The sequence below is a fragment of the Ovis aries genome, chromosome 3 (assembly GCF_016772045.2).
Source record: "Ovis aries strain OAR_USU_Benz2616 breed Rambouillet chromosome 3, ARS-UI_Ramb_v3.0, whole genome shotgun sequence".
Classification (NCBI taxonomy): Eukaryota; Metazoa; Chordata; class Mammalia; order Artiodactyla; family Bovidae; genus Ovis; species Ovis aries.
The window spans coordinates 145,921,378-145,936,966 of NC_056056.1; the positions used below are offsets into that span (position 1 = coordinate 145,921,378).

The 15,589-nt window shown below is 38.0% G+C and overlaps 1 protein-coding gene across 2 annotated transcripts in view; it reads right to left on the reverse strand.

Moving 5' to 3' along the window:
- The window catches only part of PDZRN4 (PDZ domain containing ring finger 4), a 419,179-nt gene extending 405,295 nt beyond the window's left edge, over nucleotides 1–13,884 (reverse strand). The window contains exons 1-3 of one of the 2 annotated variants that reach the window (XM_042246871.2): nucleotides 13,303–13,884; nucleotides 9,794–9,880; nucleotides 7,828–7,935 (exon numbers count right to left, since the gene is read on the reverse strand). In XM_042246871.2, the coding sequence (XP_042102805.1) occupies nucleotides 7,828–7,914 (87 nt within the window). In that variant the 5' untranslated portion in view covers nucleotides 7,915–7,935; nucleotides 9,794–9,880; nucleotides 13,303–13,884. Of the gene's footprint in view, nucleotides 1–7,827; nucleotides 7,936–9,793; nucleotides 9,881–12,356; nucleotides 13,108–13,302 lie in introns of those variants that run through there. The other variant, XM_012174489.4, reaches the window with a different exon arrangement.
- Between the last annotated feature and the right edge of the window lie 1,705 nt (nucleotides 13,885–15,589).

The following is a 15,589-nucleotide window of genomic DNA, read 5'->3' on the forward strand; positions in this document are numbered from 1 at the left end:
ATCATCTTTTGGTATCCACATGGCACTGGTTCCAGGAACCAACCTTCTCTAACACCAATATCTGTGAATGCTCAAGTATCATATATAAAATGGCATAGTATCAGCATGTAAAGTATGCATGTTCTCTCATATAATTTAAATCATCTCTAGATTACTTACAATACCTAATACAATGTAAATGCTATGTAAATAATTATAAATACAATGTAAATGCTATATAAATATTTGTAAGTTCATGGCAAATTTAAGTTTTGCCACTTTCAGGCTTTTTTAAAAATTCACAGTTGATTGAATGTGCAGATATAGAACTGGTAGATACAGACAGTCATTTGTACAAATTTTCTAAAGACACCACCAAAAATGGTTAGAACTAATAAATAAATTCAGTAAAGTTGCAGGATACAAAATCAATACAGAGAAATCAGTTCCGTTTCAATAGAGTATTAATGAACTACCTGAAAAATAAATGAAGAAAATAATCACACTTACAATTATATCAAAAATAATAAAATACCTAGAAATAAGTTTAACAGAACAAGTGGAAGACCTGTGCACTGAAAACTATAAGACATTGGTGAAAGAAAATGAAGAACACAAATAAATGGAAAGATAGTCTGTGCTTACTGATTGAGAGAATTGCTATTTTTAAAATGTCCATACTACCCAAAATAATCTACAGATTCAACGCAATCCTTATGAAAATCTGGCATTTTTCAGAGAAATAGACAAAAATCCTAAAATTTGTCTAGAACCACAAAAGACCCTAAAGTAAGCTTAAGAATAATGAAGAAAGCTGAAGACATCACACTCCTTGATTACAAACTATATTACAAAGCTATAAGAATCAAAACATTATGGTATTGATATAAAAAACACATTGATTAATAGAGCAGAGAGCCTAGAAATAAATTCAGGCATACAATTACGTACAACAAAGGAGGCAAGACTACACAATGACAATAGGACAGTCTCTCCAATAAACGGGCTTCCTAGTGGCTCAGATGGTGAAGAGTCTGCTTGCAGTGCAGGATACCTGGGTTTGATCCCTGGGTCAGGAAGATCACCTGGAGAAAGGGATGGATACCAACTCCTGTATTCTTGCCTGGGGAATTCCATGGACAGAGGAGACTGGTGGGCTACCATCCACGGGACTGCAAAAGTCAGACACAACTGAACACCTAACACTTTCGCTTCAGTAAATCGTGCTGGGAAAATTGGACAGTTACATGCAAAAGAAAGAGACTAGATCACTATGTTATACTCTAAACAAAAATTCACTTAAAATGAATTAAAGACTTGAATGCAAAACTTAAAGCATACAACTCCAAGACAACACAGGCACCATGGTTCTCAATACTGGACTTGGCAATAATATTTTTTGGATTTGACAACAACAACAAAAGAAAAAGAAACAAGTGAGAACATATCAAACTAAAGACCTTATGCACAGCAGAGAAGAAAAAAGTGAAAAGGGAGCTTACTGAATGGGAGAAAATATTTGCAAATCATATATTTGATAAGAAGTTAGTATCCAAAACATATACACAATACATACAACTCATCTTAAAAACAAATAATCTGATTAAAATATGGATAGAAGAAGTAAACACATTTGCAGATAGCTAAAAAGAACATGAAAAAAGGCTCAGCATCACTAATCAACAGGGAAATGCAAAATCACAATGAAATATCACCTAACATCTGTTAGAAGAGATATTATCAAAAAGATATGAGATGACAAATGCTAGCCAAAATGTAGAGGAAAGTAAACCCCTGCATACTATTGGTGGGAATGTAGATGGTGAAAAACACTATGAGAAACAGTATGAGGTTTCCTCAAAAAATTAAAAATAGAACTACCATATGATCCAAAAATTCTACTTCTGGGTATTTTTCCAAAGAAAATAAAAACACTGTTTCAAAAAGATGCATGATCCCCCATGTTCATTGTACCATTATTTAGAAAGACGAAGATATGTAAAGAACCTAAATATCCACGGATGCATAAATGGATAAAGAAACTGTGAGATATAAATACATATATGTATATATACACACGCATGCATACATATACACACATATATATGTACATATATATATCAATATATATCAGCTGAGTGAAATAAATTAGAGAGAGAGAGAGATACAATGGGATCAAACTTATATGTAGAATTAAAAAAAAAATCTCATAGATACAAACAACAGATTGTTCAATGGTTCTCAGAGCTGGGGAGTTAGGGATAGAGGAAACAGGCAAAGGGAATATAAAGGTAAAAACTTCCAGATATAAAATAAATACATGATGGGAATGTAATGAACAGAACAGCAAGTATAGTTAACAAATGCTATCTTGCATATTTGAAAGCTTCTAAGAGAGTAGATCCTATAAGTTCTCATCACGGGAGAAAATCCTATAAATGTCCATGGTGATGATTTCAGCTAGACTTGACGATGGTGATTGTTTTTACAATATATTCAAAATAGCAAATCATTGTGTTGTATACCTGAAACTAGTATAATATTGCATGTCAATTATACCTAATAAAAATCATCTAAATAAAAGTAAATTATATAGGTGCTCTGTTGAGACTTTGTAGCTGGGAACTAAAGGAGGAATGGGAGTCACAGTTAAGACTTTCTGACAGGGACACCACATGCAGTTATGTGGTGTGCTAACTGCACAGTCATGTATGGTGGCCCTGTTTACTTTCTCAGAAGCTTAGTACTCAAAAATCAAAGTTCATATCTTATAAAATTAAAACATAAATCGGTGCTTAACTCACTAAAGCTCAAGGTTTTAAAGACCTTTCTAGCTTTTCTTTTGTAAGCTAAAATAAAACATTTAAAATATTTTAAACAGAACTGAATTTATTAGTAATAGAAACTCAGGGGATTAGCAAAATACTATGATAAACTGGATAGAAAATTTGAGGAACTAGCTGTTGTTACCCTCATAGCTATGGGGACAAAAATGGGAATAAGAAAAAATTGAGAAATCTTTGTAAGATAAACCAGCTCAATTCCAAGGCTGAGATCCAAGTTCAAGGCCCACATTTCTTCCTTAAACCAAAATGCTATGTTACATCCACAGATTCCACTCTTTTACTAATCCCATATCATGATGTCTCAAAATGAACTGAAGTACTTCTAGGATAACAGGAAAACTAAAATTAATCCATAGTGTCATTCCACTAAGACAAGATGATAATGTCCATTTGCCGTCATAACAATTGAAAGAGCAGCTTCACATAAAGGCCTGCCTTGCCTTATATAGACAGAAAACAGGCCTTCTATATAAGGAGCTGCTTGAGAGCAGAGAATGAGCCTTATTTCTCTTTATTTCCATAATACAACCATGCCATTTAACACATATAGGCAGTTAATAAGATACTTGTTAAATGACTGAATTAAATCATAAGTCTACAATTTTCTCCCACAGCCCTTTTTGCATCTGATGTCTATACGAGTATGTGAAATGCACAACTTAAAACCTCCTACATTTACTCATTCAAACTGTGGTGCCTATGGAAATGGGAATCACTGAACACTGGAGTGACTGAATTCTCCAACACAGAAAAATACAACTGCCCTTCCCCTCCCTATACTATCTCTCTGCTTTGAAGAACAAACTACTTGCATAAGCTGAATGAGATACATCAGGCTCACAACAGCAGGTTCCAGGAACCTGCCCTGTGCTTGGCACTTCATGCACACAATAAGTATGAGTGGCATAGAAACTGAGGCACAGCTGGCTTTTTCAAGTGAAACTGAAAGTGTTAGTCTTTCAGTCATGTCTGACTCTTTGCAGTCCCATGGAGTGTAGCCTGCCAGGTTCCTCTGTCGATGGAATTTTCCAGGCAAGCATACTGGAGTGGATTGCCATTCCCTTCTCCAGGGCATCTTCCTGACCAGGGATCAAACTAGGGTCTCCTGCATTGCAGGCAGATTCTTTATCATCTGAACCACCAGAGAAGCCTATTTAAGGTCATACATTTTAAAGGCAGGACAGGAATTCCAGCTAGATCTCCCTGATTTCAGAATTCATGCTCCCACTGCACCACAGTACTTTTTAAGATATATTAAAATATACAATTATATAATGATAATCATGTATTACATATGGAATCATGATTTCAAAACTCATTACGATGTACTTCCTTACTTGCATTTAACAAGATTGCTTTATTTCTCTCCTAATTCTTTCAGAAAATCAGTCAATATTAAAATACACTCTAAGAACATGGGAGGATGATAATATTTTATTGATGAATTTTGTAACATGTTTGAATTAAATAGCAATTTGTCAAAAATTCTAATTTCCCATCAGTTATATAAGTGACCTACAGAACCTGTAAATACTTCTTATGCATACACAAATTAGCATGGCTGCTTAATGACGCAATAAGTTACACTATGCCATCAGGCACATATGGGGTACCTCGCTGAAGATCTGATTCAAAAGCATTCCTGAACATTTAGCTCTAATCTGCATTTAAATTTCCTGCATCAATAGCCACACCAAATTATGCAGAGCCTTGGGCAAATAAACATGATAACCGTCAAAGATTTTCAGTTTAGTGGAAGAGAAAGTAGTAACAGAGAAAGCAGAATATCTAACACTGAAGAACTAAAACAAAGTATAGTTGGCAGTCTGGAAGAGATAATAAGTTCTTGTAGAGTCATTGCATTTGTAAAGTTCTTTCTGCTAGTACTAAACAGAGCACTTTCTACAAAGTGCTATACTGATATGATTCCATGTTGGAATTCTTTCTAAAGTAAATACAGAAGTCTTGTGTGCTGCATTTCACAATGGATTTCAAACTCAATAGAAGATATTTTAATATATACACTAAAGGAAAATCTCCTTTCTGTGCCCAATTGTCCTCAAAAACTTCACAGCACTTGACCCCTGCACCCTAGTCTCCAGAAGCTGAAAGAAGGGTGGACTTTCCTGTCACAATCTCAAAGTATTGCTGGGAGTCAGGGGAATGGGTAGGGGAGAACAAAATGTGAAGAGCCATGAATGACTATCCCCCCCTCTAGTCACTTTCTCATCTGGGGGTTATAGTTGTGTAACAATGGCACCCCACTCCAGTACTCTTGCCTGGAAAATCCCATGGACGGAGGAGCTTGGTGGGCTGCAGTCCATGGGGTCCCTACGAGTCAGACACGACTGAGTGACTTCACTTTCACTTTTCACTTTCATGCATTGGAGAAGGAAATGGCAACGCACTCCAGTGTTCTTGCCTGAAGAATCCCAGGGGCGGGGGAGCCTAGTGGGCTGCCATCTATAGGGTCGCACAGAGTCGGACATGACTGAAGTGACTTAGCAGCAGTAGCAGCAACCCACCACCAGCATCACAGAAATAACAGTAGAAGAGTAGCTGCTGACCGCAGCAGTGAACTTTGACTCTCAACTCCCTCTCACATACCCTCAGGCATCCTAACATGATGATAATGAGGTATTGGTATTGCCTGCATAGAAGTGTGCCACCTGATGCGAAGAACTAACTCACTGGAAAAGACCCTAATAATGGGAAAGATTGAAGGAGGGAGTAGAGAACAACAGAGGATGAGATGGTTGGATGGCATCACTGACTCAATGGACACGAGTTTGAGTAAGCTCTGGGAGTTGGTGATGGACAGGGAGGCCTGGCATGAATTCCGTGGGGTAGCAAAGAGTCACACACAACTGAGCAACTGAACTGAACTGAGGTAAATTTCAAGCTCTTGTCATGTAAGAATTGAATCGCCAGTCCATGTCTGACGTAGGGTGCAGCATGCTTGGGGCTGGTGCATGGGGATGACCAGAGAGATGTTGTGGGGAGGGGGGTGGGAGGGGGGGTCATGTTTGGGAACACATGTAAGAATTAAAGATTTTAAAATTTAAAAAATAAAAAAATTTTTTAAAAAAAAGCTCTTGTCATTAGCAGCTAATACATGCACATCAAGGTGAAATAATAATAATACTGCAGCTGGTTATAAATTATAATTTAGATCAATTGATTTTCAATATAATTGATCAATCAACCCCATGATTGATCTTTTTGCTTTTTATCTTGTATTATTTAAGTAAGGTTATTTTGAAATATATTAGTAACAATATTAGAAATAGAGATGCACTGATTAATCAACCATAGTTTTTATAAATATACATCTTTACATTAACAAAACCAAGACATTTTTAACAAATTTGCCATATTACAATATAAAAGACAAATTCTTCTTCCTCCTTTTCCATACAACATCAACAAAGCATACATTACATTGTTGCCTAGTTAGAATAAATCATTTTCAAATCCCGGGTATGTGTTTCTGTTATGAGTACATGTGAATATGTGTGCTAATGGAATATATACATATCCAGTTCCATCAGCACTTCTAATAGTAGCACATGTAGGCATTTGTTTTTCATTAACTGGAAAAACTAAATGCTTAGAGATAATGCAGAAAATAATAAGAACAATTTTTTGTTTGTTATCTTTCCTTTATATCATACAGCACAAGCATGAGTAGAAACAGACAAATTCTAGCTTTATATAGTGTAGCATGTAAATGTTTCCACCAGGCAAATTGTCAAGACAAACTGGATAACATCAGTGAAAGCAGCACTATACTTTCTTGGCTACAAAAAGAAAATCTTGATACAAGAGACCTCTTTAGATAAAAACCATAATTTTTTAGCCAAAGACAACTCTTCTCTCTTCTCCAAAATCCCTAATCAGCTAATTTCTAAATGGCATAAGTCAACCATAAACTATAGACTCTTCTCTACTCTTTACTTTCATTCTTGGTCAAATTATTTGAAGTTCAACTTTTTAATGCACAAATGAATGAAAATATAAAGCATTATTCAAAGTTTAATAAAAAAATAGTCTCCATCCAGATAGTTTATACAGACACGCAGAAAGATAGCGATTACATAATTTAGAAAACAGAGTTTTTCCAAAAGCACAGTGGAGTTAAATAAATGTTCCAAATTTCCATTTATGCCTTTACCAATATATTGGAAATAATTCCATTGATAAAAGTAACCTAATTTTCAGTTAAGCCAAATAATACTATCCAACAGGAGATGGCAACCCATTCCAGTATCTTTGCCTGGAGAATCCCTTGGACAGAGGAGCCTGGCGGGCTGTAGTCCAAGGGGTCACAAAGAGTGGGACATGACTGAAGCAACTTAGCAACCAATGAACATTTCAAAAGCACTGAGTCAGTAAATGGCAGTGACGCCAAATTCCATAATCACAACTCAAATTTCACTAACTTCTAAGTGTTTACTTCATCCACCCTAAATACAAGTAATACAGACATAACATACAGAAGAAAAAATAGTTTACAACAAGTTTTTGCAATAAGAAAAAAAAGCTGCTTCTTTTTTTTCATGTAAAACATGAACAAGATAACCATATTAAACTAACAAATGTTAAAAAGGTATTGTATAAATAATTCCAAACTCTACACATAACTTACCAATTACAAGTTTAAAGATAGTAATATTTACTCATCAAAAATGTTCTTCAGCAGAGATTTATCATCCTTTGTGAGATACCATAAAAAGCGAATCCTTTGATAATCACACATTCATCTTTAAAATTCATGGAGATGGGCAATTTTTTCAAATGGAGACATTCATCAACACATTTAGAAATTTTGGGTGACACATTCTTCTAGTCCAATATCTAATAATTAAAATAGGTCACTTAAATACTATTGGGAGATATACACTTTAATAAGTACTACACCTAGGAAAAGTAGTAAGTTTGGAAATTTAAAATGTCCAAATATTCTTTCACAAATCCTATTTGTATTTTATTATTGTCTTACCTCAATGATTTTGTCATGAATTTCCAGGCCATCTGCTCTATCAGCAGGTCCATTTTTCAAAATTTTTGAAACATAAATTCCTTCCATTGGTGTTTCTTCCTGATTATTCTATTAAAAATAAAACCGTTAGCCGTAAGAAAGATGTGAACAGAATGTTGTTAGATTAAAAAACAATTTAGTAAATGCAACATTGTCAAACCTCCCTAAACATGCAACTCTCTTTCTAAACTGAAGATCTGGCATTGAACTATAACTTACTTAACACCAACTAGCCATTAATCTAGATGGCAGCTTTAGTGAAGGAATGCTCCATCTTTGACAATATTATCCATTTACCTACTGTTTTTGTGTATATATCTATGTACCTCCTATTTTCCTATGAGGAAAGCCATGTATAAGGTGATAACAGTAGGCTTCTAAGTATCATTTATAAAACATCTCACTTCTAAAGAGGTGTAGCAATTAAAAGGACTCTAAGTTGAAGGAAATGAAAAGCATATCTAGCCTCACTATGTAATTGGTTTGAGAGGTGGTCATAGTTCTAAAAATATACCCTCACAATGGGACACATTTGGAAATATAGCTCTGACTGTATACATTCACAGGGGGAAACCATTTACTCAAGCATAAAACTCTAAAAGATCAACTCCAAATTTCAGTGGCTTCCTGGAATGAGTTCCATGTACAATGAGTCTGATTATTAGTTAACTCTCAAACACATAGTCAGTATCATACATAGAGAGCATTTTAGTAAGTCACAGAACACCAATTACATTGCAAAACTCATTTAGGGAAAATGCCCAACATCCTATAATAATAAATTATATGATTTTAAATGTCATCTCACTTTATGGCAGGTTAAATAAGATTATTTCTCATTTATTAGCTTTCTTTAACATGAATTTTAAGAGGCTCTTGAAAATGTCCAGTTTCATCTAAATGTCAAACACTTAACTAGCATTTATAAAAATATTACTTAGGGGAAAAGAAAACAAAATGATATGCTAAAAAGACTTCTACCTTTTCATAATAAAAGGGAACGGTTCTACAAACAGAAACATAGCAGTCATTAGTTGCTAGGTTTTCAAAATACTAAATAAAAGGAGGATACATATCATTGCCACCCTGGCCTGAACACAGCATATGGCCAACAACCTTCAGTTCCCATAGACAGCATCTGCAATGTAGGGTGCAAAACTTTCATGACAGCTAATTTGGGAAATTGAAAGAATACAATTTTTTAAAAATTTTATCACCTCTCCTAGTGAGGATGAAAATTAAGCTGATACAGTATTTGAAGGATAAGAAAGAACTTTGCAGCTACAGTATTTATTATGAGTTTATAAACTCATGAATTTTGAAAACGATTGGCATCAGTGTAGAAAAAATTATTCATTCAATTAAATAAAGGAATTGATTTGGGGAGTCAAAAACATGTCAAATAAACTATCTTTTCTAAGCATGATATTTTCTATGAAATTGTGAAAACAACTATCTCTTATTTCAATTCATTTTATCTCTTTATTCATTCAAGATATATTATAAAAAAAAGATATAAACTTACTGGTCTGTGTTAGCATCTGAAAATTGATCAATTTGACATTATAAATAAGAGTTACAAACAAGTAATACACCAAAGATTATCAAGCAGAAATTGCATATACATTTTTGTGAAATAGATTTATTTAAGAAAGTTGCCAACAGGTCTATACAATGTAGATAAAATGTGAAATGTACTCTTTTTTTTTTAAGTAGCAAAGTTAACTGTTGTTTTGTCTTATTTTTCTCAAAAAACTCTCACCATGTTCTGGAATATTTACAGTTAAGAAATCTGATACTTGATGACAAGCACTATTTTAAAGATTAAATCACCATTTTTTTTTTTACTCCAAATCCACAAATTAAAGCTAAGTCTTCTATTATTTTATAAACAAGAAACGAGTTATTCATTAACAAGATCAGTTACCTGATTTGGTCGACCTCCTATAATATTGAATCCCAAAGTGTCATTTTCTCTTTCCAATACAATAGTGAGTGGCTTATGTTCTCCTTCCTAGAAGAAAAGGGATAAAATAACTAACTAGTTAAAAATATAAAAGAAAAAAGCAAATGCTACAATATTATGTTTATTTTTTGTTTTTTTAATATAAATTTATTTATTTTAATTGGAGGCTAATTACAATATTGTTTTGGTTTTGCCGTACATCAACATGAATCAAAATTTTTTTAAAGTAAAAAAATTAAATTTGGAAAAGAGAAAACCTTAAAGTTTTAAAGATAAGGATGGCTAAATTCTTGAGATTAATTTCTTCCTAAATTTAAATGAAAGTATGCATTTGAAGGAAAAACCATGGATGTAAGAAAAATAACTATTTCCAAAAATGGCTAAATGGCTGTGTATTTTTACACATGCAGCTTTTATCCTAATATAGCATCTAATTCTGAGTCCACTGTAATTTAAAATAGATTTCTGATTCAACTATACAGCTATCTGTGTTTTTCCTCTCCATTATAGATGAGTTTAGTAAATTGTTAAATAATCTAAGAATTATTTTGTATAAAAATTTCACTTTGGAAAGTCTTGAGGGATGTAAAGGATATTTATAAATTTATATATATAATAATATATTATTTATAAATTTCTTTCAACAGTAATATTCAGATTGCTATTGAAATACAGGGTCTTGTAAGTTACAGTAATCCTAATTTTAAATGGTATTTTATTTGGTTTGGCAGAATTTTAAAAAGAGAGAGAGGATTTGTGTTAACTAAAGTAGTATGCATTGCTTTCCTGATGGCCAAATAATTGGTTATACAAATAGGAATTCTATCTACAATATCTGCTCATTAATAAAGACCAATTTAAACATAAGATGAAACAGTACAAGCCTATGAGTTTTACTCATGGTTACGGATATTATTAACTATCCAGGAAAATTATATGTTTGGTAGTTACTCTGGAATGATGAATTTCCATAAACATCGTCACCACTACTACCATCATCACCACTTTTTCTCAGGAGCTTTTCCCAGGCAGTGTGCACAGCAGCCCCTACTGGCAGAGGCAAAACATTTCTGAGCAGCACAGAGGAGCCTTTTGGTAAGTAGTCTGTAGATCTCCCTTAGTTTGGTAAGTAGATATAGATCTCGCTCAGTTCTTCCTCACTTCTCAGAACCACAGCCTGACTTGTTGCATGGACTTCTCTGTCATATAATCTAGCCTTGCTCCTTTCCACCAACCATTGCTTCCCCAAAACCTTGCACCCTTAACCAGTATTACAGACCATAATTCTGTGCTTCTCTGTGGTCTTATAAATTTAACTAGATACAGATACAATAGAGAAAGAAATGTAATAGAATCCAATCTTTTAATAACGGTGTACTTCTGTTGATCAGACTAGATACAACTCAGCTCCTCATCCTTCAATTATCCTTTTTTAGGTTCAAGGACAGAAGCTTCTAAACTTGGTGCTTGAGCTGGAGGCAGTGCAAAGCAGTCCCAGATGGGCACCCTCCTGGGTTGCTCCTCCCCAGGAAGCTGGGGAATGAAAACAGCTCCTTGAACGGAGTGTAAGTTCTGCTAAATCTCTGCTCACCATGGCAGCGACCAACAATGTCAAACACTGTGCAGAAGTCCTTCAGAAGAGAAGGAACAGCTTTATAAACAGGCCTCGTCTCACCCGCCGCTTCAGGGAGGCTTGTTTATTCGGTCGGAAAGTGGGCAGTCCAGGAACACATTTCAAGGCCAGAAGCCTCGACAAAGAAATGAAACAGCCCAGGAGCTCATCGGGCTAGTCTGAGCGCAGATGGATGTGAGCTCCTGACTTGGTTCCCCAAGTCTCACACTCACACTCGCAACATTCCACTAATAATGAAATTCGGAAGCACTTAAGAACTATTAGGGAGTGATGAAAATAACCTGGTAGGTCTAAGAAATGTCATCTTTTCATTTCTTAACTCCAAGTGATTCTGGTTTCCCGCACCCCTCAGAGTCCCTGCGCTGAGTAGAAGGTGGCTGATACCGGCGGTTTGGTAGAAACTAAATCTTTCAGACCTGAAGGTGTGAGACTGACTGACACGCCCTGGGATGCTCGCCAGCGGCAGAGGGGAGGCAGAGTCAGAGACGTCCTTGTTTCCTAGCTTTCCTCCTCAAACTGGCTTCAGGCAAAGGCCAAAGGTGAAAAAAAAAAAAAAAAAAAAGGCGGAGAGGCTAGGGCAGGAGAGTGAAAGACGTGGAGCAAGGGTCTGGTGGGAAAATGAGTTTGATTAATTCCTCCTTCTCCACCGAAAAGTTGCAATTGAAGCTGTTTACTTCTTCCAATCCCATTATAAGGGAAAGGGGAGAATCCTCGCTGACTGCAATACTAAAACACAAGACAGGTAGGAGTAGTGGATGAACAGAGCGGTGGATGCTTCCTCCTGCGGGAGGAAGGATGCCACCTTGCAGAAGAATCTTGAGTGCCAGAAAGCACCGTTCCCCTTTCCACCCCGATGGATCATTCCCCGGTGCCCCATCCCTCAGCGCTTACCGCGTCGTGGCCGCCACCCAGGTCCCTGACGAAGTTGCGGACGTGAGCCATGTACTGGGTCAACTTCTCCTGGTACCTGCGGGCGGTGAGCCGCACCTCGCCCTGCAGCTCCCAGAGCTGCGCTAGCAGCGCCTTCTCGCGCCGCCTCCAGACCCGAGGCCTGGGTCCCCTCCAGCTCCCGCCGCGGACGCCCGGCGACCCCCCGCATGCGCCCCCGCCCCCGCCGCGGCGGATGCCGGGCGCTGAGCTGCAGCCCCCGCGCAGTGACCGGTCCCCACTGCCCAGGCCGTTCGGCCGGGAAACGCTGCCCGGGTGGCGGCGGCGGGCAGGGCCGAAATCGCAGCGTTCGACGTGCGCCGCCAGCTCGCTCAACTGCACCGAGCGGCCGCAGCCGCGGGGGCGGTAGTCGCACTGGATGCGCAGCTTCTGGACGAGGCTGCGCAGAGGCAGCACCCGGTACAGCTCGCCCGGCGCCAGGGGCCCGCACTGCAGCGGGCACCGGCGCCGCCGCGCCGCCCAGGGCAGCAGACAGCGGGCGCAGAAGACATGCCCGCACGGCGTGCACAGGGGCTCCTCCAGCACCTGGCCGCACAATCTGCACTGGAAATCTGGGTCCACCGATTCGGCGAAGCGCTCCAGGGCAAAGCCCATGGTGGGGATGGGGGAGAAGGGGGCACGAATGCGGGGTCCACCTACTCCGAACCCCCTGTCTCCCCCGAGCTACCACAGGGACAGTGCTCTTAGCTGAGATGGTTCGTCGGAGGGGAGAGGAAGGGGTGAAGGGAGTGATCTGAGTTTGTTTGGCTGGAAGTTTTCTGGCTCCGACTAGGTCCCCTGATTCTGCCGTATTGACACGAATAGACGCCACCTCCAGGGGATTCCCCCTCTCCCCAGTTCCCCCAGCTCCTTCTCCTCTTCCCTCTCCCCCCTCCGCCAATCTACGTACTCCTTCGCTGTCCGCTGCTCTGCAGTTTTTATTATTTCAAATTTTGTCAGAGAGCTGAGGTCGGATTACAGCGATCCCCTGGAAAGCTGTGGACCCCTTTGTCCGAATAGTGAACTTCAAGCAGTCCTTGAATAGAGCTGGCACAGCACAGTGCAGGCGTTGAGAAAGAAGTCAACCCCACCAGAATGGAAGGTCTCTCTGGAAGAGCAGGATCGTTGTCGGATTTTCCACTGTCTTCATCGCCAGGCATTCAGTCGTTCTTCAATAAATGTGTTTGAGGTCGATGAGCTTCTGTTCTTTCAAATCCACAACAAAATTATCCGCTACGTGACTGCGGCCGAAGTATCTACTCTGAAGTATCTACAGAGCCAGGCTTCTTAAATCACGATCCAGAAATCAGGTGAGTGTAAGAGAGGCGGGATGTTGGCTGACAACAAAGGTCAGGAAAAGGCCAGGTGCTCACCTTGGGACATCCCCCGCTTAGCGAGAGCTTGAATCGCCATTCAAGATCCTCTGCAGCAGGAGGACTCTACGATTCTATTACCAGGCAGTCTGACTCCAAGTTCAAACTCCACACCATCCGTCTTGTCTTCTACTTCCACAAACATTTTACCACTAGGGACGGGAATGAGATCATTTGGGCACCTGAAAAGGAGAATTAAAGGAAAGGATTATGAAAGAAAGCAGTGAAATAACAGAAATAAAAATTTATGACCAATTCCCCCTACTTACCTTGAAAATACAGTTTAGATCCAAACTGCCCCCTTCCTCCAGTTTGACTCGTCAAAGTGTGTAGCAAGCAGGCCTTACAGGACACATGGAGTAAGGGGACCCTTCAGCCTTCCCACCCCGGTTTCCTTCACCATCTTCTGAACCTTAGGAATGTAAAGCAATCCTATCTCCAGGATAACACCACTTCCTGCCATTTTTCTTGAAGTTACTTCCGCATAACTTAGGATGAACTTCCTAAAGTAGTCCCTGATTGACTCCTCACTGTTCCCAGAAAATTATGTCCTTGATATAGTGTCAAAATGTATCAGTTGAAACACATGAAAGAGGCTCCAGACTTTGTCCTTTAAATCCTTGACACCAGCTAAAGAGTTAGCAAAGGCTAATTGTAGAGGCTAATAAGAATTTTCTGAGCCTTTTGAAAGAGGAGACTTCATTAGAGTAGTTCAGTAGCAAGTGAGGATCCTGGGGTGGGTTGCCAAATATCTGATATGTTTTTAAACTTGTTTCAAAACAAGATCATTGCATATGTACAGTAACAGTATAGGCTATACAGTATATCATACAGTATATGATAAAGTGACATTTGGCATAGTGCTCTACATTCCTCTCCCTGTTGGCCAAGTAAATAAACAATAAATTCACTGAACAAATAAATCATTTAACAGCATGAACATATTCTTGGGAACTGGGTGAATCGGGAAAAGCAGAATGTTATAAAATGTATTCAAATAATTCTGAGCAAGAGGCATCTATTCCATCTTTTTAAGCTATTGAAAAAGCTGTGACTTAAAGCTGTGACTTTATAGATAGGGCTTGGCAATTATTGTTTTACAATAGAAACAATGGCAATAGGAACTTTTTAAAAAAGTGAATGTGAACAGATGGAATCTAAAAATATTCTAGAAATATACTAGAAAATGAGACTTGCAGTTACTTGAAAAGAAAGAATTAAAACAATGGTTACATAATGCACTTGGTCCATCCATGCAATTCTTACAACAAAAGTTAGAAACGTGAACAGGTTATGGTATGAGTTTTTCCAGGTTATATAATGTTTTGATTGCTAAAGGGAAAATGGATGTCAAAGACCGTGTCCACAGAGAATAACAAGTTCAAAACTGAGAACATGTAAAGTGAAGCCAAGTAACAAAGTAGGCCAAAAGTGAACTTGGGAAAATCTTTTAATTTTGAGAACATGCAAGCTTGAGTGTTTCCAAAACAGTTAAGTGCCGGGAGAAAAACAGTACAAGTTAAACGCTAAAGTAATGGACACACTTAACATGAACCCCATGGATTCTTCCCATCTGAAAATGTTGCAACATAGTAAAGGTGTGACATCAGTTGAGCCAAATAGTCTGATTTCACTTCACAGACTGCAAAAAACTATTTCACATATAAGAAAAATAGCAATATCTAGGAAAAGCTTGGGCAAGCTAGAAACATGAAGCTGAGTTGAGTTCAGTTTAGATTAAGGTAATTAGCTGCGGTAAGCAAAGGAAGCATTTGGAATAAGTTTAAAATAGAGTATGCACAATATTTCAGCAAAACTGATCCA